This window comes from Oratosquilla oratoria, chromosome 29 (genome assembly GCF_046742065.1).
Source record: "Oratosquilla oratoria isolate Oo_2021 chromosome 29, ASM4674206v1, whole genome shotgun sequence".
NCBI classification, from domain to species: Eukaryota; Metazoa; Arthropoda; class Malacostraca; order Stomatopoda; family Squillidae; genus Oratosquilla; species Oratosquilla oratoria.
Genome location: NC_134805.1, coordinates 40,568,103 through 40,588,188, shown reverse-complemented (window position 1 = coordinate 40,588,188; position 20,086 = coordinate 40,568,103). Strand labels below are relative to the sequence as shown.

General features: G+C 39.0%; 1 protein-coding gene across 1 annotated transcript in view; it reads right to left on the bottom strand.

Moving 5' to 3' along the window:
* Wdr82 (WD repeat domain 82) overlaps nt 1-11,945 on the bottom strand; it is a 32,088-nt gene extending 20,143 nt beyond the window's left edge. The window contains exons 1-5 of the mRNA XM_076212122.1: nt 11,666-11,945; nt 6,946-7,043; nt 6,589-6,655; nt 6,197-6,400; nt 399-567 (exon numbers count right to left, since the gene is read on the bottom strand). Of these exons, the coding sequence (XP_076068237.1) occupies nt 399-567; nt 6,197-6,400; nt 6,589-6,655; nt 6,946-7,043; nt 11,666-11,826 (699 nt within the window). The 5' untranslated portion in view covers nt 11,827-11,945. The remainder of the gene's footprint in view (nt 1-398; nt 568-6,196; nt 6,401-6,588; nt 6,656-6,945; nt 7,044-11,665) is intronic.
* Between the last annotated feature and the right edge of the window lie 8,141 nt (nt 11,946-20,086).

Sequence of the window (20,086 nt, the reverse complement as noted above, 5' to 3'; positions counted from 1 at the left end):
TGGGGGGGGGGGTCAGAAAAATAGCCATAACTTCTTTATATTTTGGTATTTCACTGAAATATTTCAGGACTGGCTTGCCAAAAGCCACTAGATGATAGGGATTTTTTTTTTTCAAATATTTCAATTTTTTTCGGAAATTCATCGTGACGGCCCCCTTAATACTCACTTCCAATTTCCTGCTATCCTCTTTCCTTGTACATCTCATCACATTACTTTTACCTACATCTATCTTCAATTTCCTCCTCTTGCACACCTTCCTAAACTCAGTCACTAACTTACTGACATGTAAATAAACAGCCAAGTAAAATAAAATTTTAAACAAAGTGTAATTTTTTCCCCTTACCGACATTCTTCTAAATGAAAATTAAAATCTTATTCAAACTACTAAAGCCTCTTACCACAAATGTCTTCAAAGGTGTTCCCTGGAAAGCATCAACAAGACGTATGACGGAACCATTTGTTGATACAAGAATGGTTTTGCCATCTGGACTGAACTTAATACCTGTCCAGTCACATTCCTTTTCTTGAGAAAGCTGGAAAGTACTGAAAGGACCCTTATCAAAAGACCTGTAAAATAACAAAAGTAAATAAATAAAAATACATATATATATTAGAATTAAAGTGCATTGTACATACATATACTAAGACTTTTTCCCCCTTACAAGGGAGGTAGCCAAAAAGGAAAAGACATAAAATCATTCCCACCCATTCCATCCCTGAATACATTCCACACCCCTCATAACAAAAAGTGCATTGTGGTTGATAAAAATGTATCTCTAATCACTGGGACTCATTCAGTGTTGTACATATATATGTATATATATATATATATATATATATATATATGTATATATATATTTATATATATATATACATATATATATATATATACACATATCAAAAGTTTTTTCCCCCTTACAAGGAAGTAGACAAAGTCAAAGCCATAAATCCATTCCCATCCATTACATACCCACATCCTCCACTCCCATTCACCACCCTTCCCTCCCTCTTCTTGGCTCCTTCTGGATAACAGGTCATCCTTGCATCTCACCCACTGCCCTGGGTCAGAAGTAATGTAACAAGACACAGCACATTCATAGCAAGGCTGCTTCATTTAATCAGTGATCCCCCCTCTTGTGCCCTCATGCAGAAAAAAAGAAGGGGAGAAAGCCCTTCAAGCTGCATCAAAATATTCACACATACTCCCTCAACCCCCCATCCACACCCTTCCAGGTATCACAGCATCATTCATACACCATTCTCCACTCAACCCTATCTTCTGTCTTCTCCCTTCCTTCCTCAACAGACATTCCCCTCTTTCCCCATTTACCCCCATCCATCCATCTCATCCTCAGTTGTCCCCTTGTTCATTCCTTCCATACCTATTTTACTAATCTTTCTTCATTCATGCTTTCCATGTGTCCAAACCATCCCAATTCTCTTTCATCAACCCTGTCTCCCAACTCCATTTCCACCTTTGCTCTCCTTCTCAGGCATTTCATCTCAAACACATTTAAACTCTTCCTCTCTTATGTTCCATGTTTCTGCCCTGTACAGTGCTGTCATAACAATCACTACTTCATACAATCTCCTCTTAGCATCCATTCCCAAATGTCTATTTCTCATTACACTTTTTAATCCACCAAGGCATTTACTTGCTTCTCTCAATCTACATTCTACCTCCACCTCCACTCCTCCCTTTCCTGCCACATTTGCACCCAAGTATCTACAGCTATCCACTTCCTCCAGTCTCCCTCCCTTAATACTCACCTTCCAATTTCCTGCCATCCTCTCCCCTCGTACATCTCATCACCTTACTTTTACCCACATTTACAACTTCTTTCTTTTGCATACCTTCCCAAAGGAATTAAAATTGGAGGATTTAATATAAATCATATCAGATATGCTGATGACACGGTACTGGTGGCTGACTCAGAAGAAAAACTGCAACATCTATTGAATGTAACCGTAAGAGCTAGTGAGGAGAAAGGTTTAAATGTAAATATGGAGAAAACTAAAATACTAGTGGCCAGTAAAACAGATCCACCAAGAGTGCAAGTACAAATAGCAGGGAGAAGAATAGAACAAGTAACCAAATTTTCGTACCTGGTAAGCGTATTGACAGAAGATTGTAGATGTGAAAAAGAAATAAAATCAAGGATAGCGATAGCTAAAAGCACGTTTCAAAAAATGAAAGGGGTTTTAACAAACAAGAAAATGTCTACAGATATAAGAAGAACAGTTAAAACATTTATATGGTCAACACTATTATATGATTCAGAAGCGTGGACAATCAGCAAAAAATTGCTGGAAAACTTAGAAGCAGCAGAAATGTGGATATGGAGACGAGTATTAAAAGTACCATGGACAGCGAAGAAAACAAATGAAGAAGTAGTGAGAGAAATGGAGACGGATAGGGAATTGATGACAACAATAAGGAAAAGACAGTTGCGATTCTTAGGACATATAATGAGGAGGGAAGGGTTGGAAGAGGTGGTGATGATGGGAATGGTGGAGGGAAGGAGAGCAAGAGGAAAGCAGAGGGAGAAGTATATGGATGGGCTGATGAGGGCAACGGGAAAACAACTCAAACCAGCACAGATGATACAAGTAACTAGGGACCGTGAACGGTGGCGCTCCATGGTTGCCGAAGTCGAAGAGGATATGGCACGACAGTAACGTAAGGTAATCCCTCCTCTGATCCTGCTACAAGTGCAGTGTCATCAGCAAACAAAACCTGGCTTATCTTCCATTTTTCTCCCTTTACTTTACCCTTCTCCAATCCCTGCCCCATTACCCTTGCGTTTACCTCTTGCACCATCCCATCCATGTATAAATTGAACAGCCAAGATATACATACCCCTGGCCAAGTCCCATCTTTACCTCAAACCACTCACTCTCTCCATTTATAATAGTAACACAGGCTCTACTACATACATATAACAAAGGCTACCTCCCTTATGAGGGAGGTAGCCAAAAAACATACATACATATACCAAGGCTTTTCCCCCTTCCAAGGGAGGTAGCCAAAAAGGGAAAGGCATAAAAACACTCCCACCCATTTCATCTCTAAATACACTCCACACCCCTCCCACCCTTCCTCTCATCTGAGCACCTCCTGGATGACGGGTCATCCCTGCACCCTGCCCACCGCCCTGGGTCAGAAGCAGTGTCGCAAGACACAGTACATCCACAGCGAGGCCGCTTCATTTAATCGGCGACCCCCCCCTCTCCGTCCCCCTTTGCATATAAGGCCAAAAAACAAAGGCATAAAATCCACTCCTACCCATTTCATCCCCACATATTCCACTCCCTCTTATCTTGACTCCTTCTGGAGGACAGGTCATCCCTGCATCTCATCCACTGCCCTGGGTCAGAAGCAATGTAACAAGATGCAGCACATCCATAGCAAGGCCACTTCATTTAATCAGTGACCCCGCCTCTCCATCCCCTCCAGCAGAAAAGGACAGGAAGGGGAAAAATCCCTTTGGGCTGCATCAAAATATCATTCACACATACTCCCTCAACCCTCATCCCCCACCCACTCCTTTCCAGGAATCACAGTATCATCCATACACAACTATTCTCCACTCACCCCTATCTTCTGTCTTCTTCCTTCTTTCCTCAACAGACATTCCCCTCTTTCCCAATGCCCCTTTTATCCCATCCATCCATCCATCTCATCCTTGGTTACCCCCTCATGTTCACTCCTTCCACCTCTGCCTTTCACACCTCTTTTACTTTTTTAACTCATCATTTCCATGTGTCCAAACCATCGCAATACTCTCATCAACCCTATCTCCTAACCAATGTTCCTTCTAATTTTTCACTGTAAGTGTGTACAGAAATTTGCTTGCATGCAAACTCTGCCTTCTCTGAAAAGTATGTGTGCACCCATGGTGGCAAAGTCATTTCATTTGCAATGGAAACTCTAGAGTTAGAAAAGGAAAAAAAAAAAGCAATTACTGCTTTGACATTTGGCAAGATACCATATTCTTAGAATTTATAAGCTGATATTTGGGTTGAACATCTTTATTGAATAAATTTTAATATAATTTGAAAACCTTGTGTGTGCACATTTTTTCTTTATGTGTGCTAGTTGTAAAACATGTGCACAGCTTAGAGGGGAAATTGCTCCCTTTCCACCCTGACTCCACTACTCTCATAAAAACTCTTGACTGATCTTAGCATCTTTCCTCCTATCCCATATATCTGCAACACCTCCCACAGTGCCTTCCTGTCTACCCTACCATAAGCCTTTTCCATATCCATAAAGGCCCAAAAAAACATCCTTACCTTTTCCTAGTTTTCTCACATATTTGTCTTACCACAAAAATCTGATCCACACAACCCCTATCTGTCCTATGCCCATACTGTTCCTCCACTAATCCTCTCAATCAAAACCTTCCCATAAGCTTTCCCACTACACTCAACAAACTGATCCCTCTGAAACTACTACTCACACTTGTCTCTTTTCCCTTGTAAAACGGAACTATACAGGCAGTCCTCCAGTACTCTACCCTCTTTTAGATAATAATAGACATACATATACCAAAGGCTTTTTCCCCCTTACATGGGGGGTAGCTAAAAAGAAAAAGGCATAGAAATCACTCCCACCCATTTAATTTCCCATATATTCCACTCCCCTCCACCCTCCTCCCTCCCTCCTATCTTGGCACCTCCTGGATGACAGGTCATCCCTGCATCCTGTCCACTGCCCTGGGTCAGAAGCAGTGTCGCAAGACACAGCACATCCACATCAAGGCCGCTTCATAAATTCGGCAACCCTCCCTCTCCGTCCCCTCATGCAGAAAAGGAGAAGACGGGGAGAAATCCCTTCAGGCTGCGTCAATTTTTTTCTCATACATACTTCCTCACCCCCCATCCCCCACCCACTCCCCCTCATGCATCACAGCCTCATCTATACACAACATAATAAAAATAATAAACATATCAATAACATGAAAACTTCTGAAAGTGAAAATGAAATGGTAGTTATAACACCCAAATGGGTGGGAATGGGTACATGTCTTGACTGGTTACCTTCCTTATTTAGGGGAAGAAGCCCTTGACATATGGATAGATCAGCATTCCTTAACCTGGGGTTGTGAAATAAATTTTAAAAGCTGCTGGGAAGTGCTGACTACATGGCAGTTCTTCATATCACTTTCCTTTATCCTTTTAGTAATCAGAGCTTAACCAGAGTTAGGGGGTGCTAGACTGCCTAAACCTGACTACAGGAGTGCTAAGGACAGAAAAGGTTAAGAAATGCTGATATGGATAGCAGTGCTGGGCATGTTCCTCAGTACATTCTGCTTTAGTTTGGCCATTGTTAGTGCTCCCAAACTATTAAAGCAATATAGGTGCCAGTATAGTATGTGGCCTACGAAATTTTTCTTTGGTATAGTATGTGGCCTACGAAATTTTTCTTTGGTATAGTATGTGGCCTACAAAATTTTTCTTTGGTATAGTATGTGGCCTATGAAATTTTTCTTTGGTATAGTATGTGGCCTACTGGACTTTTATTTCAGTATGAACTTGTCTCTTAGGCTTTAATAGTTTGGAAGTGCTAACCATGGCCAAACTAAAGTGGAATGCACCAAGGAACACACCCAGCTCTGATAGAATGGGTGGGAGTAGGTGCATTCCTTTGACTACCTCCCTTATAAGGGGGAAGAAGTTCTTAGTATGGTGCATGCATTTGACTACCTCCCTTATAAGGGAGAAGTTCTTGGTATGGGCAGCTCTTGGACAGATGTTTTGTGAACCTTACCATTTTGAACACATAGTAAAATACACACATACCAAAAGGCCTCTTTATAAGGGGATGGCCAAGTCAAAACATACAACAACCCTAGACCCATCCAAAACCCATTTGTTGCCCCTCCCATCTTTACACTCTGTGTATGAAAAGAGGAGAGAAGAGGAGAGAAGAGAAGAGAGAGAGAGAGAGGAGGGGGGAAACAGATGGCATGAGAGGCAGAATGAAAGAAAACAGAAGGAGAAGAAAGGGTCACCCTCAAAGTGGAGAACAACAGAAACCAGTTAAAGCTGAAAACCAGGACAGAATGAGTACAGGATGGTTAAGATAAGAGGTTAATAATGAATGATAAAGCACCAAAGCATGTAAATACATTTGAAAGCAATGTACAAAATTTCTGTGACACATGCATTTGGAATTCAAGGATAGCCATACCTGAGATCATATAATTTGATCTGTTCCGAGTTTATGCCTGCTGCAAAAATAAGACCTTCAGGATCAAATGCAGCCACTGGCCGCCCACCCACATGCATCAAACCCTGACAATTTGGCGATCTCAAATCCCACAGTCTTAGAGCTTTGTCTAATGAACCTGAGATGAAGGTGTCATCAATAGGACTCATGCTTAGGGTTACAACTCTGCAAGAGAGACAGAGTAAATAATATAAGTAACTCAGCAAGATCCATACATTTCACATAACCTTTTTTTTTTCATCTTTATCAAAACTTTCTATCAAACAAATATAAATTACAAAGCATATAACGTATGCAAATTAAGTGAAATAGTAAAACAACAAGATTCTACTAAAATTCTAAATTAATCTTACTTTTTAGAGTGACCTGGGAAGTATCTTATGTATTTGTTATCATGTAAGGAGAGGTATCTGATAGTATCTGAAAAAAAAATACATACCAGAGATAAAAATTTAAAAGAAGTTCAGAATGAAAGGTGAAAATATATGCAATATATCTTTGTTAATGTGAACATTGTCCTGGAAGTAATGCTTTATGGAAGGATTACAGCAACTTGAAAAAATTATAAAATATTATCAAACTATATATCTATATATATATATATATATATATATATATATATATATATATATATATATATATATATATATATATAGATATATATTTATTATATTATATATAAATAAAAACTTATTTTTTTATTCTGTTACCATCAATTTTGGTTGAACTGTAGATGGCTGAGTTTTTGGCGTGTGTGAAGTGAATGAGATCAACGCCATATTTCTTGCTGTTAAGTGTGCGCTTTGACCTGAAATATATTACAAACATATAAAGTATCATCTTGATTCACTTGATATGAAACATTGACGCTTACCTTTAAAACAGGTGCATGTACAAATCACTTATTCCAACACTTGCCAACCACCACTTGTGCGGATGTTTGGGTCCAGGACATAAACCCACTTTGGGAACTGATGTTTTATGTCCTGGGCCAACTCCTGAAGGGGGTTTATGTCCTGTGCCCAAACATCCACAAAAGTGGCGATTGGCAGGTTTTTGATTTATACACATGGAAAAAAAAAAGGACAAAGTATTGGGTAAGTCAATTCATATAAAAATTTCTCCATGGCTAAAAAAAATTCTTCACTGGGAGACAGTGAAGAGTAACCAGAAACAACTAAAATTTGGGGAATAAACTTAGTAACCATGTAGTAAGTGCTGAAACTATTGGTTGCTGAGTGAAGGTTAAAACACTTTATGGATGGAGATGATAGGTAGTAATGAACATGGAACTGCCTAGTGTATGATTTATGGTCTTTTGCAGACTCCTCCATTCATATGTTCTTCTGACTGAAAGAATGTACAATGAAGACCCCAATGAGCAATAATTTCACCTACTACATCATTCAACCTCTTCACAAGTGATCTCCCAGTACGTCCAGGGCATAACACCACTTACTCATGCAATGACCTGACAATAATTCATAATAGGATCTACAAAATAGTCATTGAAAACACCCCAAGCTCTTAGACAGACTAGTACAATAGCTTAGAAAAAATAAAATGGAGGCCTCCCCCAAGAAATCATATGTACCACTACTCACTCCAAACAGCAAAGAATGAAAGACATGTTCAAAAGTGAAATTGAAGGGCCAAAACCTTCCATTTTAAAAGGAAAATAAATAAATACAGTAAATAAATCTATCTATATACCAAGGGCATTTTCCACTTACAAGTAAGGTACCAAAGTCAAAAGGCAAGTACTCACTCCCACACATTTCACTCATGCACCACCCTTTCCTCCCCTCATCTTAGCTCCTCATGGATGACAGATCATCCCTATATCTTGGCCACTGCCCTAGGTCAAAATCAATGTATTAAAACACAGCACATCCACAGCAAGGCAGCTTCACCTAGTTGGCAACACCCCCTCCCGTGCAGAAAAAAGAGAGGACGGGGAGAAATCCCTTTGGGGTGTATCAAAATATACATAACCATTCCCTATCCCCTTATCCCCAACCACCTCTCTTCCTTGCATCACAGTATCATCTATACTTAGCCATTCTCCACTCACCACTATCCCCTGCCTGCTCCCTTCCTTGCTCAAGAGACATTCCCCTCTTGCTCAATACCCTTTTCACCCCATCTATTTCATCCTTGGTTCCTCACTCAAGTTCACTCCCTCCACCTCTGCTTTCTACACCTCTTTTATTATATATTCCTTCACTCATTCTTTTCATGTGCCCAAACCATTCCAATACCCTTTCACGCTATCTGCCATCTCCTTTTCCACCCTAGCTCTCCTCCTCATTAAATAATCAAATAAATCCTATGCCTCACTTTTGATACATGAACACACCTGTTAGTAAATAGTATGGGCCTACTTCTGTGTCATCATTGTGTACAAGGATAATGGTGGATGTCATTTCCAGTTACCAGCTCTACTTGTGTGAAAACTTATCAGTATTACTTACCAGTATAATTTTGTAAGACTGACTGCACCTACTGGAGCTTATATGCTTGTCTCTAAGACTTCTCAGATTTTAATATCTTAGTTTATTTCAACTTACCATGTCTGTGTTGAAATAATTTACTGTGGCCAAATTTACTACAGAATTAGATAACTCATTCCAAAAGTCAATCACCCTCTGGAAGAATGACTTCCTGAAATTTTTGTGGCTTGGTTTTTTTTTAAATCTTGCGTTTGTTTTCTCGATTTCTCATAGGATGATTTCACAGACAGCAGGATGCCTAGTCCCATCACTCTGTACCACTTAGCTGCCTTTTACGACCCACATGGGAAACTCGGTGGCAGAGTTCTTTCCTCCCTACCACAGAGGACAGAAGCTAAAAGAGAAATACATACTCAAACAAGTGGTACAGAACAATTTTAAGAGGGAACAGCATAACAGTGGGGTAGTTGCAGTACAAAAATTAGCATCATTCCTCTAAAGTAGAGATTTTACTCTACCATAGACAAAATGATGTGTGGCTCTAGTCCATAGCAGTGCTCCAAAACAGTCCCTAAAGCACTGGCAGCATGCTACTCTGCAAATAATGCTGCACAATAGCATGTAGTCAATACCCAAATAAGTGGTACCTGGGCAGTGGGCAAGAGACAGAGCTGACCCTTCATCCACATGGAGCTAAGATGAGTGGGAAATAAGGGAGGAGGGTGGGAGTGGGTGTATGCCTTTGACTTGCCTACCTCCCTTATAAGGTATATAGATATAATGATAGTTTTCTCTTAATCTATTGAAGTTCACTTGAAAGATGATAGTAGTCACTACAATCTTCAATTCCTCTAAGATTTTAACGGTTTGATCACCTTTTTTCTTATCTTTCATCATATGAGCTATTTTGGTGGTTCTTCTTTGTACTTGTTCCAAAGCATCTATATCCATCCTCAAAAGCAGTGACCATTCTTGCACAGCATATTCCAAGTGAGGTCTAATGTAAGTTTTATAATTTGAAGAGATTCTATACATATATAGTCAAAGGTACATCTAACAAATACCACTGTTCAATTTTTTGTACATCTCAGATATGATTAAAAAAATTCAAGTCTGATGTTATCATGATCCCAAGATCTTTTCCTTGACTCTTTTTAAATAAATTTTGGCCATGACAAAATGCATGAACTTATCATTTATCAATATTAAAGTCAAATTTTCATGTTCTAGAATATTCACTTAGTCATGCTTAGTCATCTTCCATTGGTTTCTAGAGGAAAAATAGTCAGTGTTAAAGATCTTGGGCCCAGTCTAACTCCTCAACTCTGCATCTCCAGATGATGGTGAGGCTGTTGATGGGATTTAAAGATGAGCAGTTAGGAGATGATTCCTTCATATGTCCATCTTGTTGGACCACCACAAGCAGGTACCCATCATTGGCCCCATAAATTACCTGTAATACCAAGAACAAAAAGTATATATATAAAAATCTAAAGAATAGGCACAAATACAAGCAGTGCTATGGAATACAATCATTCTAAATGACAAAATACATACAAGCCTCAATTATAGAGTTAACGAGCTATAATAACAGCCATCTGAGTTCTTAAAATACTGGAGACCCATCAGAATAAATTCAATGAGAGCACTTCCCACAATATTATTTCAACATCAGTTTATACAATAATAATCTGGGGACACCTCCTGGTAAGGTAACCCTTTCATTAAATTCTATTAATTTAGTTAATCTAGCTGCTGCCAGACAATCTTATTCAGCTGAACGAAACCCTCTTTACAACAAAAAGGTTGATTGAATAACAACTGAGCCCATCTCATGTTTAACCCTTTTCATTATTGTTTAGGTCATCAGCCATTTCTTCTAGCTCTTGCTAGGCAATTTCAGTCAGCTGAGGGTAATCCCTCCAGAGCAAAAGGGTTCAAATAACTTTTTTTATACAACTATAAAGTAGGACTTCAGTTTCCTCCAATATTATATGCACCAGAACTATTATTCAAACTGTCAGATATCACATAATATGGAAACTACAATCTCAAATACACATGCCATTAAATGTGTAAACTAATATGTAAGGAGTACAATAGATAAGTGGTATACATTTTGCATTCTATAGCTACAACCTATTCCAGTAATGACTTCACATAATAGAACCTTTAGTACCTACTTTCTATCATAATTTCTATAATAGATATAGCAAGATATAGTATAAATTTACTGAATAGGCTAACCCTCTTTCCTATGTTTCTCTTTGATGTGTTCCCAAAAACGATTCCCAAACCCATATCATATTCTCCAATCCTAGTACTCCCCTTTTTGTACTATCAGTTTACCAGTACCTTGAGTATTACTAACTGCTTGAGTAATGTACAGTTTGCCTAACTTTGTGAAATGAAGATGGATCTTTGCATATCTATATAAATTAAAATAAAAAAGTTGTATCATGTGACTAAAGGTAAATGAAAAGTATTGTTGAAGGCCTTTGAGCACCAATTTATTCAGTACTAATCTTACTTTTCACACATTTCCTCTACATGACTAACAAATTTACTAAACAATACATTCAAGAGAAAAGGAAGAGTAACTTGCATATAATTTAATACTTGTTTATAATACCCAAATTGTGGTGGGTGGTACCAAACATAGCATTATAAGCATACTTTGCCAGGTCGACACATTTGACCCGAGATCAAGTTATCTAGACATTCTTACAAAATTACAAACTACATATGTACATCCTATGGAAATATGAAATGTTTGCAGACTGCCTGACATGGACTCCGACCATAAAGTGTTGGAATAACGAGGAAAACCTGGTACCTATCATCGGACGTCAAACAAAGAAGTGGAGAACGGAAGTCAATTGGAGGGTTATACCTCCAGAGAACCATGCAGACATGCAACCGCTCGACAACCTTTAACTTTTACTTCCATATGCCACAGACTCAGCATCCTACTTACGTTCCTTTTTCGCAATCATATATAACGATCTGATCATCGTCACTGGATGAGATAAGAAGATCTCCGCTGGGTGAAAAATCAATGTTATTGATGCGCTCTGTGTTATCACGAAATAGTTTTGCCACTCTGAAGGATTTAACAACGTGGTCGACCAGCTTCATTGTGAACAGGACAGGGTAAAAACGTTAGGTAGTCATGGACATGGACACAACTCTGGTTTTGTTGTCATTTCTCGGTGACGAACGCGTTCGCCATAACCACTAGACAAGATCCTCATTGATTGGCTAAACGCAACAGTAAGTATAAAAATATGGAGAATTCAAATGTATTCTATTGACAATGTTTGGTAGATTTAAACGCTGAAATGTTCTATATTTATATACTATAAAATTATAATTAAATAGAATTTCTTATTTATGATTCACTTACAGAATCATAATAAGCTGGCACGTAACGAGGAGAGAGGGATAAACATTATATAAAAGAAAAAATAATTTTGTTGCATTCAATATACTTTAAATGTAATGCAAAACTGAATGTATAAATACTAGAGGTATTTATAATTTTTTATTAAAAATAAGTTTTATTTTCTTCCGTTTTCTTTTTCTGCATGATATGACAGTACAACAATTTGATTGGCTGAGGCGCGTCATCTCATATCCAAGCAGCATTGGGCGTCTGTTGTAAACAAATGAGTTCCTGAATTCTTATTGGTCACATTCAAGATGTCTCCAAAAGAACCTATTGTATACGGCCGGGTTATTCGAAATTCTAGAAATGAAATATGTCACAATTAAGATTCACAGAAGGCGTCTAGACAGAATATGTCAACGAATAAAGGGTATGTCAAAGAATTAAGACTTCGTGGTAATGCTTTTTGGCAGTGGTTCACAAACTATTTAAGACTCATTTTTGCTGTCAGCACTGCACGCCCATTTCCCACCTAGTTTTGTATTCATATGCAAATATATATTATTTGTACGTATTCTAAACATGTGAGGAAAGCTACCTTGATGGAAAAAGGATTGAGGTGACTGATAAAATTACATTTTGAACGTATGTAACGGCAAATACTTGTTCTTTGAATTATTTCATTATGCTTATCAAACTTATCCTTTTAGCAGACGAATTCACGCCCCTTCCCCTTATATCCTCCTCATGCCTCCCACAGGGAGGAGTGCCCTCTAGCTTGGGAACCACTTCTTTAGAACTTTACATTAATTACAAAATTACCTATACGTCATTATGTTTTGCATATGACAAAACATTAATTATTAAAGCTTAACGTGATGTCTGCACACTGTTCTGCATAAATTTGTCAAGACAAAGTTTTACTGTATCACAGAGACTGAATTTTCTCAGCAAAGGAATTATTATATAATTATTCTAATTACGTTTTTTTTTGGGGGGGGGCGGTCCTCCTATGGCAAGTCCGGATCATTTAACTGGGAAGCGCAGGTTGGCATCAGGACCAGATAGGATTTCAAACTGGATACTAAAATAATGGAAAGAGCAAGGCAGGCAGTTACACCAAGTACTTAATGTTCCTGTCACCACAGATATACCACCCGCACCTGAGATATTACTTCATTTAATATCGTGCACATGCACAAAGAATTGTGTACGGACGTACAGCTGTGTGAGAGTGCTTAAAATGTTCCACTGCATGTGTCTTGTCGAGGGGTTTCCTGCTCAAACTCTTCTATCCAATCCGAGGAAGAAATAATGGATGAATTAGAGATTCCCTCATGTGAAGAATCTATTGAGGATAACTAGCATATAACAGACCATGAAACAGAAGATGATAAAACAAAAATAAATTAGCTGTGGAGATCCTGGTAATTCAGGTACAGAGGAATTACGTGTTTTACCGTCTACTTCTACTGCAATGGAGCGTCCAAGAAAATTGTCAAGATCACACTTTAAGTGTAAGAATTTAAACATTTGATTGAGAAGAGAGATAAGATATTTATGGATTAGGCCTCCTACTCTACCACATGGGTGGTGTGGAAAAAATACCTATATATTGCACCAGCAAAAAATTGATATATTCATCAAACTATCACTTGTAGAGTAAAAATGCATGTAAAAATTTTGTAGCGAATTGTATGAACTATAATAATGTACAATAATAATAATTTTCATCTAACTAACCGTTTTCATAAAAAAGTGAAAACTGAAATTTGGCGGCCATTTTCCAAGATGGTGAAGAAAGCTCAGGGTGGATCGATGGGGACTTTTGATATGTTGTTTCTAATTGTCTAAGGAGTCCATGTGCAAAATTTCAGTTGGTTTTATATATATATATATATATATATATATATATATATATATGTGTGTGTGTGTGTGTGTGTGTGTATGTGTGTGAAGACATCCTGACAGGTTGTAAGAGGAGTAGAGGGAAACACACAAGTAAAAGCCATATACATAGCCACAAATAAATGCACAAATAATAGAATAGGAGATATTAAATTATCAAAGATAACAGCACTACATGCAGCAACAGAGTGGAAAACAACAGGACATCTGTTCACTCGTAGCACCACACGGAGCGCCAGTCCGACCAACCCGCACGATTTCGTGCCACCATGAATAGGAAGTGACCTTCCCTTATACCCTCTTTCTCCTAATATTTTTTGTATTTAATATCAGTTATTCTGTAATGCAAACATTCTTTCTGAAGAAGCATCACTGTGCGAAACTAGTCAAGGAATAAACTCCTGTTTTACTTGTGTGTTTCCCTCTACTCCTCATATATATACACACACACACATATATATATATATATAAATATATATATGTATATATGTATGTATATATATATATACATATATATATAACCCAAAGAGAGTTCCACTTTTTCCCCTTCTGCCACTGCCGTGAGCGAGTGGCGCTCCGTGGGGTCCCGTTTGTCGAGCCCGCGTTCGGTAAGCGGGTGCCCTGCGGAGCAACCGCTGGCTCTAGCTAATCGCTTTACTCTGCTAGAGAATAAAGTGGCTGGAAATCGGGAGTTCTTGGTGGTGGGGGACTCCATGGTGCGAGGCTATGACGACGTCATGCAGCGGAAGACTAAACGACGTTGCAAGCTTGTATGTCAACTGGGTCGTGGAATCGCTGATTGTACCCAGACCATCAGGGAGCAAAGACGGACGAACACAGTTACGATTGTTCATAAGGGAAGTAACGATGTGGGTAGTGTGAGATCAAAGGAACTTGTTCGAAATTACAAGGTCCTTCTTCAGGAGCTGAAGGAACGTGGGAGCCGTCACGTAGTCTGTGGGATCCTCCCGAGGATCTACGCAGGCTCGTGTTGGAACAGTAGCGCCATAGGGATCAATGAGAGGATATTATGATTGTGCACGCAAATGGGATACCACTTTCTTGATCCTTGGTATCTCTTTTCCAGGCGTCATGACTTTTACGCTTCTGATGGGATCCACCTTACCCGCAGAGGCAAATATCTTCTTACAAACCTCATTGTGGGAGTTTGTAATGAACTAATTCCTTTTTTTTTTTTTTTTTTTTTTTTGGGGGGGGGTAGAAACCCAATGGGAAGGGGAAATAGATTGTAGTGGGGGGAAACAGAGTAGAGTATAGCAATAATGTAGAACAATATGCCAGTATAGGACAAAATATAATTTTAGGATATAATGTCGGTAGAGGACGAAATATTACATTAGGATGTAATATCAAAGGACAAAATACTACGATGGGATGTAATGGCAGTGGAGGACAAAAGATCACGATGGGATGTAATGATAGTAGAGGACAAAATATCACGAAGGGATGTAATGATAGTGGAGGACAAAATATCACGGTATGATATAATGTCAGTGGAGGACAAAATATAATTTTAGGAAGGGATACCGGACAGAATGTCAATGAAGGACAAAATATCACGATGGGATGTAATGACAGTGGAGGACAAGTGATCACGATGGGCTGTAATGATAGTGGAGGACAACATATCACGGTAGGATATAATGTCACTGGAGGACAAAATGTAATTTTAAGAAGGGCTGCTGAACAGAATGTCAATGAATGGCGGGAGGCCGGTGTGAAACGCGGTGACGTAGGGGGGCAAAGTGTACAAAAGAGATCGGATGACCGTGATCGACCAGATGTCCGTGATAGGGAAAAAAATTAATGGGGCATCGAATGTCAATGAAGGACCAAATATCAATATAGAGCAAGGTATCAATAAAGAACAAAATTATAATGTAAGACATGATGTTGAAACTCAAAACATGCCAAAAAGAAATAATCACGAGTTTCTTAAAACCATGTACTTTAATGCTCGTAGTATTAGGAACAGATTCCAAGAAATACAGGCGTATGTCAAAAGCGAAAATCTCGACATGATAAGAATAACCGTGACATGGTTCAATGGTAAAGAGTTTGAAGCTGAATTTAATATTGTGGGATTTAAACACTTTCATCAGGATAGAAACCACAAGAAAGGTGGGGGTGTTCTGTTGTACGTTAAAACAATGTCCATGCTTTTGTTTTAGAGAAAGTGAAACAGGATGCATATGATAGTTTGTGGGTAGAATTAACACAAACTAATAGACAAAAAATTAATGTAGGTGTAATATATAGGCCAAAGACATTATCATTAGCAGACGTCAAACTGTTGTTTCAAGAACTGTCTGGTTTCTGCAACCGGGACTTATTGGTAATGGGTGATTTCAATTTTACTGACATTGATTGGATGACCCTTGAACATGGCCATATAGGTAGTCGCTTGATTGATTTTCTCGGTGACAGTTACTTAGTTCAGCATGTAAAAGAGCCCATAAGACATGGAAACTTACTCGATCTATTGATCACTAACCGTGAAAGAATGATAACCGATGTAGAAGTCGGTAAAACTGTTGCATATAACGATCACAACTTAGATTTAAACTACTAAAAATATATAGAATGGATACGTGTGTTTCTAAAATACCCGATTTCAGTAAAGCTCAGTTCATAGGACTATGTCAGGAGCTTCAGCTTACAGATTGGGAGGCAAAATTAAGCGAAAGACCTGTAGATCAGATGTGGGAAATATTTCAAAATACGCTTACTAAGATGATTCATACTTACATTCCATTTAAGGACAGACGTCCCCCAAATCAGGCTCGCCCAAAATGGCTTGACAAAGAAACTGAAAAAAATATTGCTAAAAAGAGACAGGCTTATAAGAAATACAAGTGCTCGGGTGCATCTAATGACTATCAAAGTTATGTATTAATACAGAGAGATTTAAAAAAGACAATAAAAAACGAAAACGACAATATGAAATGAATATCGCTGATAAATCCAAAGAGAATCCCAAAGAATTCTATAGTTACATTAGAGATAAAAAGGTTGTTGGGAATCACATTGGTCTACTATTATCTGCTAACGGTCAACTCGAATATTCGAATGAAGGAATGTGTGATATTTTAAACAATCATTTCAGCTCAGTAATCGTAGACTCAAAGTGAACTCCAAACTGAAACCTGTGAAAAGTCTAGGGTAAACTTACTCACTACGGTAAATATAACACAAGAAAAAATTGAAAGGTATATAGAGACACTCAAAGTCAGTAAAACACCAGGGCATGACGGTTGGCATCCAAGAATCTTAAAGGAAATGGAAAATGAGATTGTTGTTCCATTAGAAATTATTTTCAAGAAATTCATCATATCCGGAGATGTCCCAAGAGAATGGAAGCTATATAGCTAACGTTACTCCCATATTAAAAAACAGTGACAAAAAAGAATCTAAATAACTACAGGCCTATAAGTTTCACTTTAATCATAGGAAAATTGGTGGAAACTATCATCAGTAATGCTATCGAATATCATTTAGAAAGTAACTGTTTGATAAATGATAGCCAGCATGGATTCAGACGAAAACGTTCTTGCGTGACTAACTTACTCGAATTCTACAATGCAGTTATCCCGAATTATGAGAAAAGAAACAATATAGATTTACTGTATCTAGACTTTGCAAAGGCTTTTGATACCATCCCCCACGAAAGACTACTTACTAAATTAGCTTCACACGGAATACGTGGTAGCCTATGAAGTTGGGATAATAATTGGTTGAATGGTCGAGAACAGAGAGTTGTTTTGAATGGAAAAACTTCTGGATGGAAAAATGTTACGAGTGGAGTTCCTCAGGGTTCCATTCTTGGGCCACTTCTATTCATAGTATATACAAATGATATAGACCACGGACTAAAATCTATTGTCTCCAAATTTGCTGATGATACAAAACTGTGCGGAATGGCAAATGATCACTTAAATCAATTAGGTATTCAAGAAGATTTAGATATGTTACAGCAATGGTCTGAAAAGTGGCTAATGAAATCTAACACAAATAAATGCAAGGCAATGCACATTGGTAAAAATAACAGTAAATACGATAAGGGGTTTCCACCCTTATATGGGAAGTAGCCTTCAAAAGGCACGCATCCATTCCATTCCCATCCACCACTCTTTCCTTCTCATCTTAGCTCCTCGTGGGTGACAGGTCATCGCTGTATCCCGCCCACTGCCCTGAGTTAGAAACAATGCAACAAGACACAGTACATCTACAACAAGGCCGCTTCACTTAATTGGCGACCCTACCCACCTCCCCAACAGCCTCATGCGGAAAATGGAGAAAACAAGGAGAAATCCCTTTAGACTGCGTCAAAATATCATTCACACATAACCACTCTCTACTCCCCCTCCCTTTTTTGCATCACAGTATCATCTATTAACAACCATTCTTCACGCACCTCCATCTCCTGCCTTCTCCCTGTTTTGCTCAACAGACATTACCTTCTTACTCAAAACCCCTTTCACCGCGCTCTTCCTGGTCATGATAAGTGACATAGACAACGGGTTTGCATCATCCAAAGTGTCATCGTTCGCGGATGATACAAGGATTTCCCGAGAAATCACAACCAGAGATGATTCCGAAAGATTACAAAAAGATCTGGAGGCAGTATACAAGTGGTCAAGTGAAAACAATATGGTATTCAACAACAAGAAATTTGATCTGATAAGATATGGGGCAAAAGAAAATGTAAAAGAACACCGGTACACGGCGGGTGCAGAAAAAAAAACACTGAAAGATCCAGGGGTGTGGATAAGAGATAACTGTGGCTTCAAAGCGCATATAAACCATACTAGTGATACTCGTAAATTGAGTGGGTGGATCCTTTGGACCTTTCAGACCAGGAAGCCAGAGTATTTCTTATCTATGTGGAAGACCCTAGTAGTGTCAAAGCTGGAGTACGCATGCCAGCTATGATCTCCACACAAAGTCAAGGAGATGAAAGAATTCAAGCAAGTCCAGAGAGTATTCACGAGGAGGTTGGTCAGGGACTCCTTGAATTACTGGGAGAAGCAGATGCAGAGAGTGCTATATAGTGATTTATATCTGGAAAGTCCTGGAGGGCACAGCACCAAACCCATCACAAAAAGAAGGAGTTAGTATCAAAGGGAAACAGCACCCCAGGTTTGGTAGGACCTGCGAAAGAAGGTCCATAAGCAGCTATTCCCAGCAAACGAAGATGATCCAGGGAGAAAGCTTCACTTGGGCTGGCCCCAGACTCTTCAACTGTCTCCTAAGAGAGATGAAGGACCTAACTGGAATCCGCACAGATGCTTTCAAGAGGAGGCTAGACAAATTCTTGACCAACATCCCAGATGAGCCTCCAATCCCACATGTCCCAATTTCACGAGGAGAAGTAACAAACTCGATTGTAGATTAGCTCCAATATGTGAGGCTCAGGTGGAGACATGGGAGTGGTGTGTCCCTATACAAACCATGGTGTTGACACCAGAACTTACCTACAATACCCCACCACCTATCTCCTCCTCGGTCGTCCCCTTAAGTTCACTCCGTCCAGCTCTGCCTTTCACATCTCTAGTACTAATGTTTCTTCACTCAATGTTTCCTTATGTCCAAACCATCCGAATACTCTTTCATCTTTTCCACCCCGGTTCTCCTCCTCACCTTGTTTCTCACGCTATCCAACCTTGTAACCCCCGTCATACTTATCAGACATTTATTTACTTATTTATTATTATTATAATTTGTTCGCATCCGATCTAGTTATGGGCCAAAAGGTCTCCTGTCGGCATGCTCCTCCTTTGCAATCCTTTGTAACACATTTAAACTTCTGTCTGGCTCTCTTAAAATCCAAGTTTCCCTCCCATCCAGTGGTGTCGGCAAATGCACCCGTTCATATAATCTCTTTGCATCCATTTCCAAATACCTATTTCTCATGATACTTTTTTAATTCCGCAAAGCATTCATTTTCTTTTCTCAATCTACAAGATCAGAGACCTGGCCGCTAAACAACATCCTGACAGCTATAAGAACGACGGCTTTGACACCCTTCAGAGCGCAGAAGCAACAACCTCTCCGCGCCTTGCCCCAATGTCCGAGGGCACC